General features: G+C 50.8%; 1 protein-coding gene across 1 annotated transcript in view; it reads left to right on the forward strand.

The window, feature by feature from the left end:
- The window catches only part of UBE2QL1 (ubiquitin conjugating enzyme E2 Q family like 1), a 40512-nt gene extending 21737 nt beyond the window's left edge, over positions 1-18775 (forward strand). The window contains exon 2 of the mRNA XM_039222716.1: positions 17416-18775. Within this exon, the coding sequence (XP_039078647.1) occupies positions 17416-17547 (132 nt within the window). The 3' untranslated portion in view covers positions 17548-18775. The remainder of the gene's footprint in view (positions 1-17415) is intronic.
- Positions 18776-19367: the final 592 nt, after the last annotated feature.

The following is a 19367-nucleotide window of genomic DNA, read 5'->3' on the forward strand; positions in this document are numbered from 1 at the left end:
TTCAATGTACGGATTTGAGGGGAATGAAATTCAGTTCATAACACGTCTTTCACATGGTCTTTTTTTTGCCACTTGAATCGTTTATTTTATCCTTTGCCCATTTGTACTTTGATTGCAATCCGTCTTATGTTCTTCAGGAACTTTGCTGTCTAACTGACTCCTAGCAGTCCGTGTCAGCTGTCTACTGGTGTGTAACAAATCATCCCAAGACTTGGTGGCCGGAGACAACAAGCATGTACTGCCTCACTGTTTCTGTGGTTGGGGCGCGTCTGGCTCTGGTCCCCCCTCAAGCGGCAGCCACACCGTGGCGGAGCTCAGCTTCCAGGGTCCCAAGGGTGGTGCTGCCAGCGCTGGGTTCCTTGATGGCAGTTGACTAGAGGCCACTCCCCCGGGTCAGCTCACAATATGGCGGCTTGTAGGAGAAGGAGAGGGTCCCAAACAGAAGACGCATCCCAGCACTTCGCCATTTGCTGTTCCTTAGACATAAGTCACAGGTGCCACCCACCCTGAAGGGAAGGAATGACGGGGACACCGGGGATGGGGATCCGTGTAGCACTGTGAGAGGCTGCCCGCCCCGGGATCACGGAATGTTTGCTGAGAGTGTCAACGAGCATTGTTTTCCTCACGTTTTCTAACCCGTTTCTATCGATAGATGGGAAAATGATCACACTTTTGTACGTACATAGTGTATTTACAGAGGTACACGAACTCACACCTCATTTTTATTGACTTTCCTTTTGCCTCAGATTCAGAGAGAGGTGTGTTCACCACAGCCTGCCAGTCCCTGGAAACCCGCTTGGCTTTTAGTAGGTGTTCTTTCAGGTGCTTGGATCCTTGTGAAGCGTGTAATGTTCTAGGCATGTATGTGTTGTCAGTGGTTTAGTGAGTCGTCGATGTAACCTTTTATGTTCTTCCTCATCGCTCTCACACCTGTATTTGCTGCTGCGCACACTTGTGTAGACAGTGTAATTGACCATCTTTACTCATCCGCTCTCTGGGGGAGACCCCAGCCTTTTCTGGCTCTTACCACATAAATGCTGCAGCTCACCTCCTCACACTGGCCTTCTTAGGACCACGGGTGTGGATTTTCCTGGGAGCTGTGCCCAGGTGTGTCTTGTTGGCATAAAGCATATACATTCTGACTTTTTCTAGTTATTGCCAGAATCTTCCAGAATGTTTCCACCAGTCCATGCACCTCCTCAAAAAACCTCAGCATTATCCTCCATCCTGAGTTTTGCATGGTATCTTATCTCTGTTTTAAAGTACGGTTCTTGGGGCACCTGGGTGGCTTAGTTGGTTAGGCATCCGACTTTCGCTTAGGTCATGATCTCGTGGTTCGTGGGTTCGAGCCCTGCATCGGGCTCTGTGCTGACTGCCAGCCCAGAGCCTGGAGCCTGTTTCAGAGTCTGTGACTCCCTCTCTCTCTGACCCTCCCCTGCTCACGCTGTCTCTCTCTCTCTCTCTCTCTCCTAGAAATAAATAAAAATATTTAAAAAAAATAAAAATAAAGTACGGTTCTTGGGGGCCCCTGAGTGGTCAGTTAAGCCTCCAACTTCGGCTCAGGTCATGATCTCACAATTCGTGACTTCAAGCCCTACATTGGGCTCTATGCTGACAGCTTGAAGACTGCAGCCTGCTTTGGATTCTATGTCTCCTCTCTGCCCTTCCCCTGCTCGCTCGCTCGCTCTCTCTCTCTCTAAAAAACAAGTAAACATTTAAAAAAATAATGATAAAGTACAGTTCTCCGATAACTAGTATATTTGGACTAGTCGGCCGTTCAGATTCTTTCTTTGAATAACCTCTTCATATGTTTTTCTCTACTCTTCTTTGGGTTTTCTGGTTATCTGACTTTTTTTTAAATCAATTTACAGGAATTTTTTCTGTCTTTCAGATCTCGTTTCTTGTGTGGGTTGTAGCCATTGTAAATATGTTCTCCCAATATATGCATTTTCTCTCTCTTGCTCTCTCTCATCTTCTATTGAGGAAAACCCTCTAATTTTGAAGTTGTTCCTGCCTCCATCTTTTCATGGTAGAAGCTTTGTGAGAACCATTTCCTCACCATTGCATCACCAGCTAAGCCTTCTGTTTTCTCCCATCGGCTTTGTAACCTTTCCTTTTGCCTTTAAATTGAGCTCATTGTCTTCATGCTTGCTGGGTTAGGTAGAAGTCCAACTTTGGTCCCCTCTGCGTCATGAACACATTTCCTCAGCCCCATCTACTGACCCGCCTGCCCCTCTTCTGCTGTCCTTAATTATTTTTTTTTTATCCTGCAACAAGTCCCCGTGTGGATCTGACTCATGTATCTGCTCCTGTGCGGATACGGCACTACCTTTAGGAGCCACCCCCTAGTCTAACATCAGATTGGATGAGACCCCCTCTTTGCTTTCCACTTTTTGTGAATCATTAATGTCCCATGTAAGTCTTTTCAGTTATTTGTCAAGAGTTCTTGTCATCATGGTGACTTACTTCCTGCAACAGAGCATCCTCTGAACTCTCAGCATGACACAGTGAACGCACGTTCTTTGCCAGTGATCTCATGTGGCTTGGTGCCCCTTTTCTTGTAGTGTGTCCAACTAGAGCACATGACACTGGAGGTCACAGGGACAGGGGACGAGGAAGGGCCAGCACATCTGCTCCTAACTGCCCCCATCTGGAAGGGCATGCTTTACTTCTTTTCCCTGTCCACTGGCCGGCACTGGCCACGGGGACACAGGCTGATGGCGGAAGCTGGGAAGCTCACACATGGCTATTGGTAAAGCACTGACCTGTCTATCATGTCAGGCTCATCAAAAAACAGCCACCTCTAAAACTCACCAAGTTGTGCACATTAAGTATGTATACCTTTTTGTATGTCAATCATACGTCAATAAAGTGGTTTAAAAGATAGCTAAGCCTTTAGGAATTTCTATGTAGGCTGGTGTATCACCCACAAATAATGAGGTCAGCAGAATATCGCATCCTGGTGGCACAGAATAACTTACAATATCACGAGAGGTGGACAAACAAAACCAGAGCAAAACTATTATTTTTACCACTTCGATTATGGACAGGCTTGATATTTGTATATTTAGATCTTGACACGAATCCGTGTAATACCAAATAACCAAGCCAGAAAAATTCATTTCAAAACACTGTCGTTCTACCATTTGGAACATCCCTGCAGAATATGCCAGGGCTCAACGTTGTGTCGCAGGGAAAGGGCATTTTGATGGTTTGCTCTGAACTCCCCTGACATCTAGCTGGTGTGCTCTGTGACAGGCCCCCAGGAAAGTTGTGTCTGCAAACAGGACAACACATCGCATGGGGTGTTTTCAGTGAACATGAGAGATTTTACTTTGAAATTCCAGTTTTCTGAACCCGTTTGCCTTATAAAAGACACTTATTGGAAAGCTGTCATAGAAGTTGAGTGCTTGCTGGGGCGCCTGGGTGGCTTAGTCGGTTAAGCATCCGACTTTCGCTTAGGTCATGATCTCGCGGTTCGTGGGTTCGAGCCCCGCGTCGGGCTCTGTGCTGACTGCCAGCTCAGAGCCTGGAGCCTGTTTCAGTCTGTGACTCCCTCTCTCTCTGACCCTCCCCTGCTCACGCTGTCTTTCTTTCTCTCTCCTAGAAATAAATAAAACATTAAAAAAATATTTAAAAAAAAAAAAAGAAGTTGAGTGCTTGCTGACATTTCTAGCTTGTGGGGCGAGACTGACATTGGCCTATGCATGTGGGATCTAACAGGCATTGCCCACCACCACACTCTGTGACTTCGTGGAGGTCACCTGTCCAGCACAGGGCACTGGTTCTCAGGCTGTTCCTAACGACTAGTGTGGGCGGGGGTGGTGTGGTGGGCATGGGGTTTTCCACGTCAGGTAGGGTTGGGGTGTCCTGGCTTATGCAGAGTTATTACAATTCTTGGAGTCAACAGGCTGCTGGTATGTCTTATGAATATCTAGTCATAGTTTATAGAGTGCACCATTGCCCAAAATGTTGCATCATGGGGTTCTAACTCTAATTCCAGACAGAGACTGGGGTTTGGGGGGAACACTGTCATTTAATACTGCTACTGCCATGAGAAGTCATTTGCCCCTTCATTCTCCACCCAGTCATTTGCAAAATTGGAACACGGTCACGTCCTGGGTGAGGCGTAGATGAACTAATGTGTGTAAAGTACTGAGTGGGACACGTTTTGGGAAATGACGACTCGTGTGTACTACCTTTGCTTTGGAATTCTAGCTGGAATGTAAGGCAGCTTTGAGGTCAATGTCGGTAATCCTTCAAGATTTGTCATTCGTTCCTCCGGAAGCATGCTTGAGTACCCATTGGGTGCTGGGTGCATAGCTGGGCGACCCTGCTGATGCAGACGCAGGCACCCAACATGATGAACGGAGGTGCCACAGCCTCAAGTCTTTGTCATGACCCGTAGTCACAGGTGGTTTGTTCAGCTCAACTTTATGCCCTAAATTCAGACATGTATAAATTAAAGGTTTGTTTTGGTCCCATTCCTAAAATTCCCCAAATTGGTGGGGTTTGGTTGAATTTGGGGAGCTGCTGCTTAGGGTGTCGGATAATACGGAAGGGATGTGTAGGAACCAGGCTGTGTTCCAGCACTTACTGGGGGGTGACCACACTCCCCACCATCCAGCACCCGTTTCCGCTCCTGTGTCAGGGAAGGCAACGTTGCTCTGCCTCCCTCACCATGGGGCCAGACGCAAAGGAGTAGAAAGGTCATTTGAAAGTGATGTAGAGACTGTTGCAGGCTTTGCAAGGACTGTGATTGGTGCTGAGCAACTGCCTTTCCCAGCACTGTAAATAGACGTAACCGCCGGGTACTGCCCAAGCGAGTCTGGCAATTCCACCTCCATTACAGCCTCTGCTGCCGGTGCTTTAACATGCTCCTTCCACAGCAAGGATGCGTTAAGTCCTCTGTGGCTGCTGGTCTGAGCATTCAGGCGCACCCCCCCACCCCCGTGCGACGAGTTAATGTCATCATGGAAGGGTCTTTCTCTTCCTCTGGCCCCAAAGCTCAGTGCCCTTGTACAGAGGAAGAAACTTTGTTTGGGTAAAAGAGGAAATGAGTCCAATGTAATCCCGATTGGGTGACACGTGGGGTGGATCTAGGAAAGGACTTGATAGTCTGATATAAATAAATAAAGTGACCTTTGTTTTTCCAAAAAGGAAAATGGATATATTGCCTAAAAATCTATTTAGTGTTTAAATACGATCGGGAAATGCTCAGTTGCACCAATTGCACCAATCTCATGCAAATGTACGCATGCTCTGGCACGTTTGGGGTGTGAGCTGCTTCAGGGGCACCCCCGTTTTTATTTCCATCACCTGTTGTTGCTGACTCTGGCAGAGCAGAGCGGCCAGGGGCATGGACGCTGGGGGCCAACCGGGTGAGTTCAAGTCCCTCTTTCACCACCTACTTGCCCTGTGCCCTTGACAGTTGAACTCTGCCTTGGTTTCCCCATCCTAAGGGAAGCCCTAGCAGTTTCTCCCTAGCGAGGATGGAGTGAGTTTATACACGTGAAGCCGTCAGAACAGTGACTGGCACAAGCTTTACCTATATTGTATTATAAGGTGTGTAGGAGCACCTTGTGGCTTAGTCAGTTAAGTGTCTGGCTCTTGGTTTCTGCTGAGGTCACGATCGAGTGGTTTGTGGGTTTGAGTCCCACATCAGGCTGTCTGCGCTCAGTGCAGAGTCCGCTTCAGATCCTCTGTCCCCCTCTCCAGCCCCTCCTCTGCTCATGTGCACGCTCTCTCTCTCCCAAAAATAAACATTAAACAAAACAAACTATGTACTGTTTGAAGATCCCCAGTGATGTACAATATATAAAAATCACTGATTAAATTCTTTACTCATCATAACATTCACTTTATCAAAAAGAAAAGATCCTGTGGCAACACCACTGTACAAATAAAAGAGTGGAAATCAGAACATCCCCAAAGTAATGACCTAAAAGTAATAATAGCCATCCCAGTTGCTTATAGAAAATCACTTCTTAATTTTTATTAGGTCAGCCAAAATCAGTCCCTCGGTTTTCTACAAGGAGAATCAGAGCCTAGAAATTGGAATTTAGAACCAACTTCAGTCCTTGATTGCAGGCTTGAGACTATTTTGTGATAACAGAACAGTGCATTTTCCAGAAAGATCCCTACTGCTTGCTTTCTCGATGCTAAGCCATTTGATGCCATATCTTTGCCCTGTGTTTTCTTGCAAATAGAAAACGTGTGTTGGGTTTCATCTAAACAGAAAAAGTGTGTGTTGGGTTTCGTCTACACTGGGCCCATCACCTGCATAAGACCAGCAAATCAGGGAAGGTGGGACAATGGTGTGTAGCCCTGAAATGGTTTGAATCGTTCTATCCATTCTGCGTTGCACACTGACTCTAAATGCTCAGAGTGCTTAACTGAATGATAGACTAGTGATCAGCGGAAGGTGGGGGGTAGGAAGGCAGAGTCGGGGTAATGGAGGGGTGGGAGCTGCCGGGACCTCAGGAGGCCAGAGGTGGGGGAGAGACTGCAATACGGGGAACGATAGAGTCCAGCCTTAGGGGCAGAATGCTGACGTGTGGCCGGTTCCTGTCCACGGCGCGGAAATGCACAGGCTTTCCAGAGCCTGCCTGTGTTCTGGGTGCTGGGTTTCACCTCGAGCCCTCGCAGGTGTGGTTGATGAAAATACTCTTCGTTTGTTAAGTAAGTGCGTGAGGACTGCTTGCGTTAGGGGATGAGTTCATCACCCGCCATTGACTGACAGGGTGCAGAACATTCCAGGGGCCTGGAGTCCAGCTGGCAAACGGCCTCAGGTGCTGCTCAGGTGTGGGGCAAGTGTCTGGAGATCGCAGGGGGACTGGTGTCCCTCACCCTTCTCTTCTTGTCTAATAACAGCAGGGGGCAGGGGGGAGACCAGGCTCCTTCCTCTGCCACCTCATTAGAGCCTCATTAGCAGCCAGCACACAAAACCATCAAAATCGTGTTCTCAGGGCAAATGTAGCAAGTCTGCTTCAAGCCTGCTCTAAGGCGTGTGGATGTTAAAAGTTCTTTATCACTTGGGTGGCTCAGTCGGTTGAGCATCTGACTTCCACTCAGGTCATGTCTCAAGGTTCATGAATTCGAGCCCTGCATCAAGCTCACTGCTATCAGCCTGTCCGAGCAGAGCCCGCTTCGGATTCTCTGTCCCCTTCTCTCTGCCCCACCCCGCTTGTGCTCTCCCAAAGATAAATATTTTTTTTTTGAAAAAAGGTCTTCAGCCCTCAGGGGGCCAGCATTCCCAAGGGGGAAACAGCCCATCTTCAGACGACATTGGGGATCCTTCTGGGTCTCCGAAACAGCCGGCTGGCATTGCTGTTGGAGGGAGCTGCGTGCAGGGCCTCGATGCACTGCCTCGTCACAGTGATCCCATGAGATGGGGGCGCTGGGGGCCGGCAGCAATCGGCGCGTGGACCAAACCCGCTCCCACGTCAGCAATGCCCGTTTGCCATTCCTTGCTTGACAGGGAAACATACTTCGGATTTGTAAAGGCAAACCACGGCTGTCTTCACTGCGTGCTGGTCGCCCCGATGATGGCGTGCGGCCCACAGGGCAGGAGTGGCCCCTGTGGGGACAAGTAGCCATGTCCCTTCCCGGGAGTCCAGCGACCCCAGCTCCAGGGACTCTGCAGTGCCCGCCACCCCCACGCGTCCTCACCGACGGCCTCGAGATTTGGATCCCAAATCATGACGTCTTCACATTTTAATTTTCCCAGAAACTGTATGTCAAGATTCCCAGTGATTTCAAAATCTCATTAGTTGATTGATTCAGCGTTGCGGAATCTCCTTCCGAGCTTGGAAGTTCTGGCGCCGCCTGCGTTACGAGGCAGGAGCATCCTCTGCCGTCACTGGTCACCTGCCTGGGGAGGCGGCAAAGCTGTGACGTGCCACCGTGACCCGCAGAGACACGTACAGGCCTCCTGGAGCCGGAACCCATCTCGAGAGTTACCTCGGTTGCCTGTGAAAATCTTGTGCTACCTCTTGATGTAGTTTGTGGGTTGTAGAACAACCCAGTTTGGCATGAGTTTGTCAGACTCTGGGAGCCCCCACCAGCAGGCGCTGAGAGGGGAGCACAGCCGCCCTGTCTGGACCGACCCAGTGATGGCTCCTGTCCCGTCTTCCAGTGACATCCTTGGTTTCCTTCGTATCACTGGGGTCCCTGTCAGTGGCGTTGCTGTGGCGCCTGTCTGTGCTAACACAGAACTCTTGACGCGACGCTGAACCGCAGGGGTGGGTGGAGGCTGCAGTGCTTACGGAGGGTCGTAACATAGAGCTGACCCCTCGCGGGAGGCGGGTCACCTCTCGCTGTCGTGGGCGTGAGTGGCCCGTGCCAGCAGGCCTGCCTTCTGTGGTCAGAGGGCACGAGGTGTGCAGAGAGGGCATCTGCCTCGCTGGCAGCCGTCAGCTGCTCCCTGAAAGCCTCCCCGAAGGAGAGGATGACCCCGCCTCTGCCACCCAGGTTGGACAGAAGCTTTGTGTGCCTGGCGCTTGGCCCTTAAAGCAGGGCCCTGGGGCCGGCGGAAGCAGCTTCCAGCATCGCGGCACGTGCCCCGGTTGAGTGGCCCCAAGTCGGAGCGAGTGGGATCCCAGCCCCGGAAAGGAGGGCTGCAGTGAGGACGAGCCACCAAGAATGAGCGGGTAATGAAAGCACCAATGGGCACTGTGGGCAAGAACCTTACCCTCATCCTCTTCAAAATGTGTCTCCAAGAAGGGCCCACGTGGTAACCTAAGGGAGGCCCAGTGCGTAGGGGTGAGGGTGCCCGGTCCTGACCTGAGGGGCAAGTCGGGCAGGAAAATGCCACGTTTCCTGCCAGTCGCTCACTCACTCACTCAGCGCGGAGCAGAGGCACAGCAAGGAGGCCGGGTGGCCGAGGCTAATGAAGGAAGCAGCACCTGTTGGTCCCAGGGAGGGAGGCTTCCGTGAACGGGGCTGTGCCAGCGTGCGGGGATCCAGTGAGCCCCCCCATACCAGAGACAGAGATGTGCCCGGGGGACTGGCCCGGAGCCCCACAGCAGGCAGCAGGATTTAGCTCCTCGGGAGAAGAACTGACGGAGCGGCTCTCTTGTGCTGAACAAACCGGCGAGCCTTGGGAACGGAACACGGTGCTTGGCGCGGCGCTTGGCGTGGCCTGTCCACGAGCCCCACTGCGTTCTGTGTCCAGCGACGACGGACACTACGATGGCCAGTCGTCTCGAGGAGCAGGAGCCGTGAGTAAACGGCTGTCTCACTGAGGACCCACCTGCTCGGATCACACACCGACCAGAGCTGAGGACGGCACCGAGGTCCTCGGCGCTGAGGCTGGGAGACCAGACGGGTCCCGTCCACTGACCAGCTCAGGGCTTGAATCTGGTAACTGTGGGATAGCGGGCGTGGAGCCCCGTGTCATAGAGAGGGTGTGGAAGGGTGGCGTGTGTCAGGGTGACCTGGGCGCGTCCTGAGTGCAGTGTAGAGTAAATGGTCAGCATCTCGTTTTCTCTCCCCTGCATCTGCAGCCCTTCTGTGTGTGTCTGGGGGCTGGCCTGGCCTTGGGCTTCAGAGCATCAGATCACTGCACTGCCCTGGAATGCTGTGTGACTCTGAACACATTATGTGCCCTCTCTGTGCCTGCTCATTCATCTATAAATCAGGGTTGATTATAGCAAAGCCTAATGGGCGGGCTTTTGGGGAGGGTTTGCCGCGTGTGTTCAAACCCCATCCAGAGAAGGTGCCTTGCACCTGCCTTTAATAAGTACATCAAGCTGTCACTTTCTGTGTTCCAGTGCCTCTAATGAGACCCACGGGGACCCAGATGCTTAAACAGAAGTGTAAGTATTAGTGGAGTTGCCAAAAAACATTTTTTTGAAATGATTATCTGAAATAATTTAAATTTTTAGCAAAAGAATTCTTCTCTGCTTGCTTCTTCCAGGAAAATACCATCTGTCTCAAAAAAAGAATGATTCAATAATTGCTAGAATTTTCTTTAAAGCATAGAGGAAAGAGATGCTTGTGTTTTGCAAGCATCAAAAATATCCATGAACTGTGCCTTTGGTGCTGCTGGTGGCTTGACGATATTTTATGATAATATTAAATAAGGTAGCTTTGGTTCAATTCCTACTGAATGTTACCCAAGTTTATATAAAACCCATGCTGGCTTTGATATCCTGAGGTGTTCACAAATTCAAGAGAAAATATCTGAGTTCATTTATGACCTAGCAATTGGGAACATATTTTACAAACTGTAATAGAAAATGGGTTACCTGAGATTTCCCAATGGAAAATTCTAGTATGTTCCAGTAAGTAAACAATCCTTGACTGGAGTGGCTTTGTACCCTGGCGATATTCTCACACTTGGCCCTGGTGAGAGTCAATGCCTCTAGAAAGCTGGTCAGTGGCCCTGGCTCGGCCCACCTGGCTCCTGGACCCCTTGCTCACCTGATCTCACCTGTTACCTCCAGCAACACGTGTGAAAGCTGTTGGGTGGGCAGCACTCAATAAATTGTACGGAAATACAGGTTGCTTTCTTGGGACTTGTTTATACCTAAGCTGTACTTAACAACCAGGCTTTGGTTTTAATGGGCAGAGACAGCTGAAGTATGAGGCCAAAAAGGCTTTTTAAAGTTCCAATTTCATGGAAAATCAAGGAAGCACCATCCACCTGTTTCCTCCTGGGTCAGAAACCGGGAACGCCCTGGGCCTCCTTCACCTCCGTAAGGACCCGTCCCCAAGCCCTGCGGCCCTGTCCTCTGCTGGACTCCACCACCTTCCCCCGCCCACACTGCCTCTGCCCCAGGCCAGACCTTCACCGTCTTCTCCGGACCATCAGGCTCTAACAGGCCAGTAGCTCCCCCCTGACCAGCCACCTGGTCCCGAGTGACCCATCCCGGAAGAAAACCTGGCCCGATGGGTTGCCCCATGGGAGCGGTCCAGGCGCTGCAGGAAGTGAAGGACCCATCCCCTTACCTGTGGAGTGAGGAGAGTCGTGTCCCCCAAACACATAGTCAAGCACTGAACACCCCACCAGAGCCTATGACTCTTTGGATGAGGGATCTTTGCAGGTGTGACGTTAAGGGGAAGTTACCCTCAATGCAAGGGGCAGCCCCAGCGAAGGATGGTCCGGCCCCAGATGTCAGTAGCACTGCACCGCTTTGCCCCCCACTTCTGCTCTCCCAACCCCTCGGTGCTCCCCTCCCTGCCTTCGCTGGTGCTGGGTGAACAGGTGGGGGTCCCCCACTATAAACTGAGCACCCTGCAGACTGGCTCATGTGGCCCGGGGCTTCCCCAGCTCAGCCAAGAGGCTTCCTTCGGGGTTACCACTGGGGCCCCTTGGTGGCCATTTCACTGCAGGGACCCTCACATCCCTTCCTGCAGCTCGCCGCCGCACATACATGCACACACAAATGCATGTGCACACAGGAGACACTGCACAGGGCAGCATCCGTGTGCATGCTCGTGCACACGTGTGTATTGGGCATGGGCACACACGTGCACAGCACTCAGGTATCCACGTGTGCACGCCTGCACGTTGACACGCACACACACCCATTCTCAGACCGGTTGTAAGTGCTGCACAATCGGATCAGCGCGTGCCCACTCTCAGCTGCTGTCTGATGCCTCACTGGACCGGGTCCAGCTCAAGCCCCTCCCTCGAGGGTCAGCAGCTCCGCGGAACTGTTTTGATTTGGAAACATTTCTTCAAAGCTGCCTCGTCTGTTGAAGGGTCTTACCTGTGCTCTAGAACCTTGTAAGTTGGTCTGCTTTGCACGTTAGACCTTAAAGGGAGGCGAACTCACGGCTGCCTGCCTAGGTGGCCCTCCTTTCGAAGATCTGCCGCGTGTGTCTCCCCCACGCCCAGCGCCTGGTTTGCTCAGTCTTTCCTGCCGAGAGCTGAGTCAGGGAAGGAGGCTACACCACACACACGAGTTAGAAACCCGTGCTGGGGGTGGGGGGTTACGGATCGTGAGCGCTTTCAGACTAACAATTACACGTTCAAAGGCTTTGACAACAAGTAGCTGCTCTGTAATTCAGCCCAGGAAATGAGTGAAAGAACCTCAAAACTTCACATGAAGAGTCTGGAAACTCTATTTTTAAAAGAGCAGAAGCCTATAATTCACGGGCAGATGAAACACAGAGATGCCACAAAAGTAGGTTCGTAAGGAAAACCAAAGCAGTAAGAAGAGAAATCTAATCAAGGGGGAAATACAGAACGAGTGTATTTATGTCATGCACTGTTAGGAGACAACCATGTTGGACAATGGACAATATTGAAAAAGCTGGGAAATCAACCACATAAATGCGAAATAGTAGATTGGCCTGCAGACGTTCCGTGTCAGAAGAAACCAAGTCATAATGTCCATACAGAGGACAGAAATTGTTGTGTGTTCTTTTTTTAAAAAAATCTTCTTAATTTACTTATTTTGAGAGAGAGAGAGAGCACACACACGAGCAGGGGAAGGGCAGAGGGAGAGGGCGGGGGAGAGAGAAGCCCAAGCAGGCCCCGCACCATCAGCACGGAGCCTGATGCAGGGCTCCAACTCACAGACGGTGAGAGCATGACCTGAGCCCAAATCAAGGGCCAGACGCTTAACCGACTGAGCCACCCAGGCACCCCTGAGTGTGTGTTCTTTTTCCAAGAGGCCAGAATGAAACCAGTCATCAAAGGGTAAGATCCTCTGTGATAGTTCCAAAAGCCAAAAGCCCCGTTTATCGTTTATCATGACTGGCACTATGTTTCGACATGTTAAACCCCTATAAAAGCCCAGTGTCCTGTAACACTATTCGTGTGCTTATTTTACGGATGAGGAAAGTGATATTCAGAGAGATTAGGTAACTCGCCCAAAGCCACACAGCCAGGAAGTGTTGGAGCAGGATTTGAAGCCAGGTCTGTTGAATTCTGCACCCTCGCTCCAACACAAACACACACACACACACACACACACACACACACACACACTCCATGCCCCAGATTCACCAAGTGTCTTTCCATTGTTCTCTGAACACAGCAGGCTGTTTCAGCTTCTGCCGTGGGACTCCTTGTCCTCGCCACCATGGCCTGGAAAACACCTGCCACCCATATGTTAGCTCAAGTGTCGTCGAACACAGAAGCCTTTCTGGAGGCTCAGACAAGCGGTGCTGCCCCTCTCTCCCCTCCGCCTCCCCCTCCCCCCACCAGTGAGCTGTACGAGCACCAGGATCGTTTCCCCCTTCGAAAGCCGTGCGTCCCAGTGACCAGCAGTTCCTAACTTGGGGAAGACTTGTAGCAACCCCTGGCTAACCAGACAGAAAACGAACAGCCTCCTCCTTGGGCTGGGCCACCTTTATTCTGTGCTCCAGCCGTGCTCGAGGGGTGTGATTCTACCTCGGAGGAGACATTCGGCAGTCATATGCGCGGAGGGCACGACTACCCCTAGCCGGCAACGCGGCTCCACTGAACACCCCACCGTGCACGGGACCGCCCCCGACTGAAGACAACCTGGTTCCTGATGCCGACGGCACTGAGGCTGGGAGCCCTGATGTGCCTTCTGTCTCAGCAGCTACAAGACACCCCAGCTCCCTCCCCATAATGGGCTCTGAGCCCCTACGGGCAGGGGCCCTACCACTTTTTCTTTTTAGATCCTGCACCCGCCATACTGAATGAATGAATAAATGCAGAAGTGACAGGGACGCCTGGGTGGCTCGGTCGGTTAAGCGTCCGACTTCAGCTCAGGTCATGATCTCACGGTTCGTGGATTCGAGCCCCGCATCGGGCTCTGCGCTGACAGCTCAGAGCCTGGAGCCTGTTTCAGGTTCTGTATCTCCCTCTCTCTCTGCCCCTCCCCCCACCCAAACATAAACAAAACAAAAAATTTTTTAAACAAATGAAATAAATAAAATTTAAAAACAGAAGCAACAAAGCCACACCAAAATTCAATGTACTCATTGGGGTAACAGAAACCATATAAGATCAGAGGATTGAACAGAGGACCCAAGCTTGGGTTGCTTATTAGCAAGAGAGAAATGCTCAGAAATGTGTAGCTATATAGAATTTTTCATGTTGAATATATTGTAATTGTGATAGCCCAAAATCTATGTGGCCAAATAAAGAAAAAAGATAAGAAAAAAAAAGTCAAACCAAAGTATCAACTCATAGTTTTGTTTGACACACTCCACCCCAGAGAACTGTATTCTCATTAACACTGTTCTACATCCATGTTATGGATGTTAGGGAAAATTCTACGGTTGCTCATAACTATGCATTTACTGAGTCTGTGGCTCAGGAGAGAAAGGGCGGTTACTTATCTAAGCTCTTAACAATAGACAAAGCTATCGCAGTGGGTTGACAAAACTCACATCGAGGTCTTTTTGCATTCAACACATGTAGTGGTATTTTAGGAGAAACAAGCATTATTCAGGGAAACTCTCCAGAAGGGACTCTCTGGTTACTAGTTAAATGGACACAGACAAGGAGAAATGGGAACACTATAACAATAGACAAACAGTTCTTAATTAATTGTCATACGCAATTTACATTTTTCAAAGTGCTTCCAAATGCAATATCTTCTCTGACATTCATAATGATGCTGTGTAGCAAATATTGTCTCCACTTTGTCGAGGAAAATACAGAGGGTCAGAGCGGTGGGGCCAACAGTTTTCCCACAGTCCACCCTCCAGGACCTGGGGTGAGGGGAGTGGAAAATGGAAGCTGGCTCTACATCAGCATGGCCTTGAACGTCGGGGGCCCCGGGGAGATGGAGCGTCCCCACTTCTTGGTCCAGTGGGTACCACAGGGGCATCTCAGCAAAAACAGCTCAGTCACGCCGGCAGGGCTCAGTGGTGTTTCTCAAGTTCAGTATTTCACTGGGTGACATTTAAATAGCCAATCAGAAGGGGGCAGGCAGTCTATGAAAAGAGATCTGTTAACTGTAAACTAAGATGTGAGAAACAGTGGACGAGGGGAGAGGTCTTCATTGAGGGCAGAGATGGTCCGGAAACCTCTGGCTGGCGGACAACAGGCTCTGTCTCCCGGTTGCTGAATTGACTGAGTGCTGGGGCTCTATGTTCATAATATTTCCTGGGAAGAAAAGGAAACAAAGAGTGGTCTGTTCATTTGGGGTTTTGTCTGTTGTTTTTTGTAACAGTTGGGACTTTTCACAGGGAATAGGCAAAGTCTATGTTCGTGCCAAGAGCGACAGAATATTCCGAGATTATCGAGAGCCTGTATTTGGCCGCGTTGGGTTCAGAATTCTCAAACCGTACTGCAGACTTCTGGTGTTAGAGACAAGAATGATACTTCTAGAATCTGTATGTTATGCAAAAGAATACAGCCTGATGTTTGCTCCCATGTGATGTAGAAATTGATGCTGACACCCCTACAAAGAGGCATTTGATCGTGTTTAATGAAACAACCTTGGGCTTTGATCTCAGCCCATCATGATGACGAGTATAAATATAGTAGCTTTTCACAGTCCCTTTCTATCAGGTATAACTATGCCATGTAAGAAAAGGAGGAAGCTCCAAAATTGAAACCAGGAGCTGCATCCCGGAGAGGCATGGGGAAGTTTCGGGAAGTCAGTCAAAGGCAATTTCCTATCTTCTCTTCCTGTCTCCCTCTGCCCTTCAGCAGCTCGTGTGATGGGAGCCGAGCAGCAGATTCAATGAGATGGCCTTGCCATTGGCCAGAACATAGATAAGTTTGGCCAGAGAGGTGTCCAGAGGGGGCAGAGCACAGCTGCACCTGGATTTCTAGCTCCTTCCCTGGGCGTTCATCTCCATCTCCACTGTTGGGCAGACAGATGTTGAACCATATGCTCTGGATTCCAGTGTGCAGAAGTCTTCCATTCCCAGTGTCTAGTGCTCGGGTGCCATTTTCCCTGTGAAGTACGAGACCGGTATAGCCGTCTTCCCACCGGAAGGATCAGTGGGTTAAGACAGCGAGGACCGGTGGACCTTGCTTGCCTGTGGCCACACAGGCCGGGGTGTCTGCCGCCCTGGATGCCTGTCCAGGGAGCACCGGCCAGGGTGCTGGTGGAGGCCTGGTTCCGGTTCAGGCCACCTTATGACACAGACGGCGCATCCCCACAGATGGGCCATGACAAAACCATTACATGTTGGGAATGCAGAGGGTCCGCTCAGAGGGACTTGTTAGTAAAGGTTTATACACATCAGAAAACAGTTGGGAACAGTGTGCACGCACTTGCTGGTGGGCGAAACTCAGCTAGGTCTTTCCGGGGTATCTCTTCCACCCCACGATGCTCAGGAAGAAACGCAGATCTTCCAGGAGGGGTTAAGGGGGTTCCCGCTGATCCCGAGGCGTAAGGAAGGACAGCGCGGCTGGATGAGCCCCAGCAGCCCTTGCTGACCACGGCACCACTGCCCAGGCTCCTCTTTGCCCTCAGTCTACTCGTTCCCTTTGATGCCAAACAGACCTCACTCCCAGGGTGCCCTGGAAAGGAGGGGGTGGCCTGAGATGTAGTCACATCAGTAGTGCCTTTGGGTCCCTTCCCCCTTGTGATCTAGAGCCTTCTGTGCCCATTGTCAGATGGATTAGACCCTCTTGACCACTGCAGACACCAACGCCCATGTTTCTGGCCAGAGTGCATCTGGTCCCGGTGAGGGGCCAGCCTCTCCCTGTAAGGGGGCACCTGTCTCTCATCTTTCCTCCTCTCAAGACTCCAGGACAGCCCTCTTTCTGGAAAATGGCTCCCAAGTGATGTGAATTACCAGAGATTCACTCATTGTTCCTGGGCTTGACTTTTAAAGCTCCGAATTTTATTTGTTTATTTTATTTTATTTTTTAAAATTTGTTAATGTTTATTTATTTTTGAGAGAGAGAGAGGGAGAGAGAGAGTGAGCAGGGGAGGTTCACAGAGAGAGACACACACACACACAGAGTCCCAAGCAGGCTCCAGGCTCTAGGCCATCAGCACAGAGCCAGATGTGGGGCTTGAACTCACGATCTGCACGATCATGACCTGAGCCAAAGTTGGATGCTTAATTGACGGAGCCACCCAGGCGCCCCTAAAAGTCAGAGTTTTACAATGTGTGTGTGTGAATACATAAGTGTACACATCCAGATACAAATCTGTTATGGAAGAGGCTGGAAGTCGCAGGGAACACGTCCTCAGCGGGAGGGAGAGGCCATGGGAGCTGCCCTTTGCCCCAGGGACAAGCCGCGGCTTCTGCACATGCTGGTGCAGGGCTGGGTGGGGGGCAGGGGGTAGCTCCTGGGCCATGAGGAGCCAGGGCAGAGCCGAGAGAACAGGTGCTTTCTTGGCCTGGGAATGAGGCGTCAGGGGATGCCAGACCACACCCCTCCCTCCCTACAAACCCGGCACCCCAGTTGCTTGGCACTGGTCTGGGGGTCCCACAGATTCGGGGGACGGAAGTTTAACCCCCAAGGGATCAGAGCAGGGGTTCTAACCTGCTTTCCCTTTCCCTCTCCCGCAGGGGCGGATCTGTAGAAAGGCCGGAAAATCAAAAAAGTCCTTCAGCCGCAAGGAAGCGGAAGCTACCTTTAAGAGTTTGGTGAAGACTCATGAAAAGTATGGCTGGGTCACCCCGCCCGTGTCTGATGGCTGATGTCCCCGGCCACGTGCGGTAGACGCTTCAGCCACCTGTCCACACACACACACGAATTCCCGACATCTCCTCCTCAACGCCGAGCATCCCCCATCCTTTTCTACTTGCAGCCGGAACTGAATCCTGAATGCCAAGGAGACGTTTAAGTTATTTATGAACAGATGTGTTTACAGGGAGAACGAGGGAGCAAACTCCGTTCGGGATTAGGTTTCGATTGTAAATGAGCGGCCATCTCGAAGTCACTTTAGAACACAAGTTGAGATGGAGCCATCCCCCAGCCCACCTGCCCCTGCGCCCGCCCCTCGCACTGCCCTTAGCTTCTTCCCAGACAGCAGCCCCGAAGAACAGGCGGGGGAGCCAGTGCCTGCCGCTCGCCCACTTCCATGTACGTGGTTCTGTTCTCGCTTCCTAGGAACGCCCCGCATCGCTGTGCCCTGCGTCTGTTTCTCTCCCTGGCAGGTCAGCATAACTTGGAGACGTGTCTTTCTGTGGCCCCGTGTGACGACATGTAGACCTCATTTGTGCTATGACCTTCGGCTCCTGAAAACTCGAACTTAATATTGCCAGGTTCTAGAGATGGAAAAGGACAGCTGCCCTTTGGGGAGAATGTGCTCTCTTTGCCTCCGTGGGGGTGTGCACCTGTCCACGGGTAACCAGCGCCCCGAGATGAGAAGCAGGGGTGCTGTGGCCACCGTGAGCACGCAACGGTGCAGATGTCCTGCGCACGCACCCCAGGGCTCCGACGTTGGGACAGCCTCTTCAGTATTCTGGAACGTTCCTCCAACGCTGCATCATGCTCCTGTCTTCTCTCAGCTTGTCAATCCACCACCAAAAGCAAAAGACAATTTCCCATTCACTGAAGTCATCTGACTCATTTTATTATCCGTGCTAGTGACAGGGAATTCGAGAACTGCCAAGGGTACCAAGTGACCATACGAAGACTTGCATGGCTGGGTCTGTTTCCTCACCCTTCAAGTCACTTGTGTGTCCCCGGGGGAGGGGGGCCGGGCTGCGTGATGCGTGAGCACCCTCGCTGTGATATCAACTTCCTGTTATTTAATCTCCCACGGTTCATTTTTCTCTTCTGTTAAGTTCCTTAGAACTTTCTAAGAAGCTCCATGAAATGAGGAAATACTGTTTATAACAATTCGTGGGAAGAGGTTAAGATGTTCATTCCACATGGAAAAATCTTATTGGACACATTTTAAATAAAATCATGCATACCTGACACCCTGCCTCAGGAATCCAATCATTGGGGGCTATCCTTCCATTTAAAATATTTGATCTGTTTTTAAAAGTTAGCATCTCAAATACCATGAGGGCAGTCGACAGAGAGGTACAAAAAACGAGTCTTAGGGGCGGACCCACGGTCTTTGCAAAAAGCAAAGCAGTTAGAAGCTAACAGGAAGCATTAAGGGTTGATTTGGCCACACTCGAATGTTGCCAATTATAGTTGACCAGCGCAAAGGACAAGAAATCTTTTTTTTTTTTTTAATGTTTTTTTATTTATTTCTAGGAGAGAGAGAGAGAGAGACACAGTGTGAGCAGGGGAAGGTCAGAGAGAGAGGGAGTCACAGACTGAAACAGGCTCCAGGCTCCGAGCTGGCAGTCAGCACAGAGCCCGACGCGGGGCTCGAACCCACGAACTGTGAGATCATGACCTAAGTGAAAGTCGGACGCTTAACCGACTAAGCCACCCAGGCGCCCCAACAAAGGACAAGAAATCTTTGCTGATTAGGATAACATTCTGGGGGTGGTTTTGGCTAACTCGGGGACGTGTCCATTTGCCCAGGGTTGTCAGGGGTCTGAAAGACCTGGCC

This window comes from Hyaena hyaena, unplaced genomic scaffold (assembly GCF_003009895.1).
Source record: "Hyaena hyaena isolate Hyena2069 unplaced genomic scaffold, ASM300989v1 scaffold_1177, whole genome shotgun sequence".
NCBI classification, from domain to species: Eukaryota; Metazoa; Chordata; class Mammalia; order Carnivora; family Hyaenidae; genus Hyaena; species Hyaena hyaena.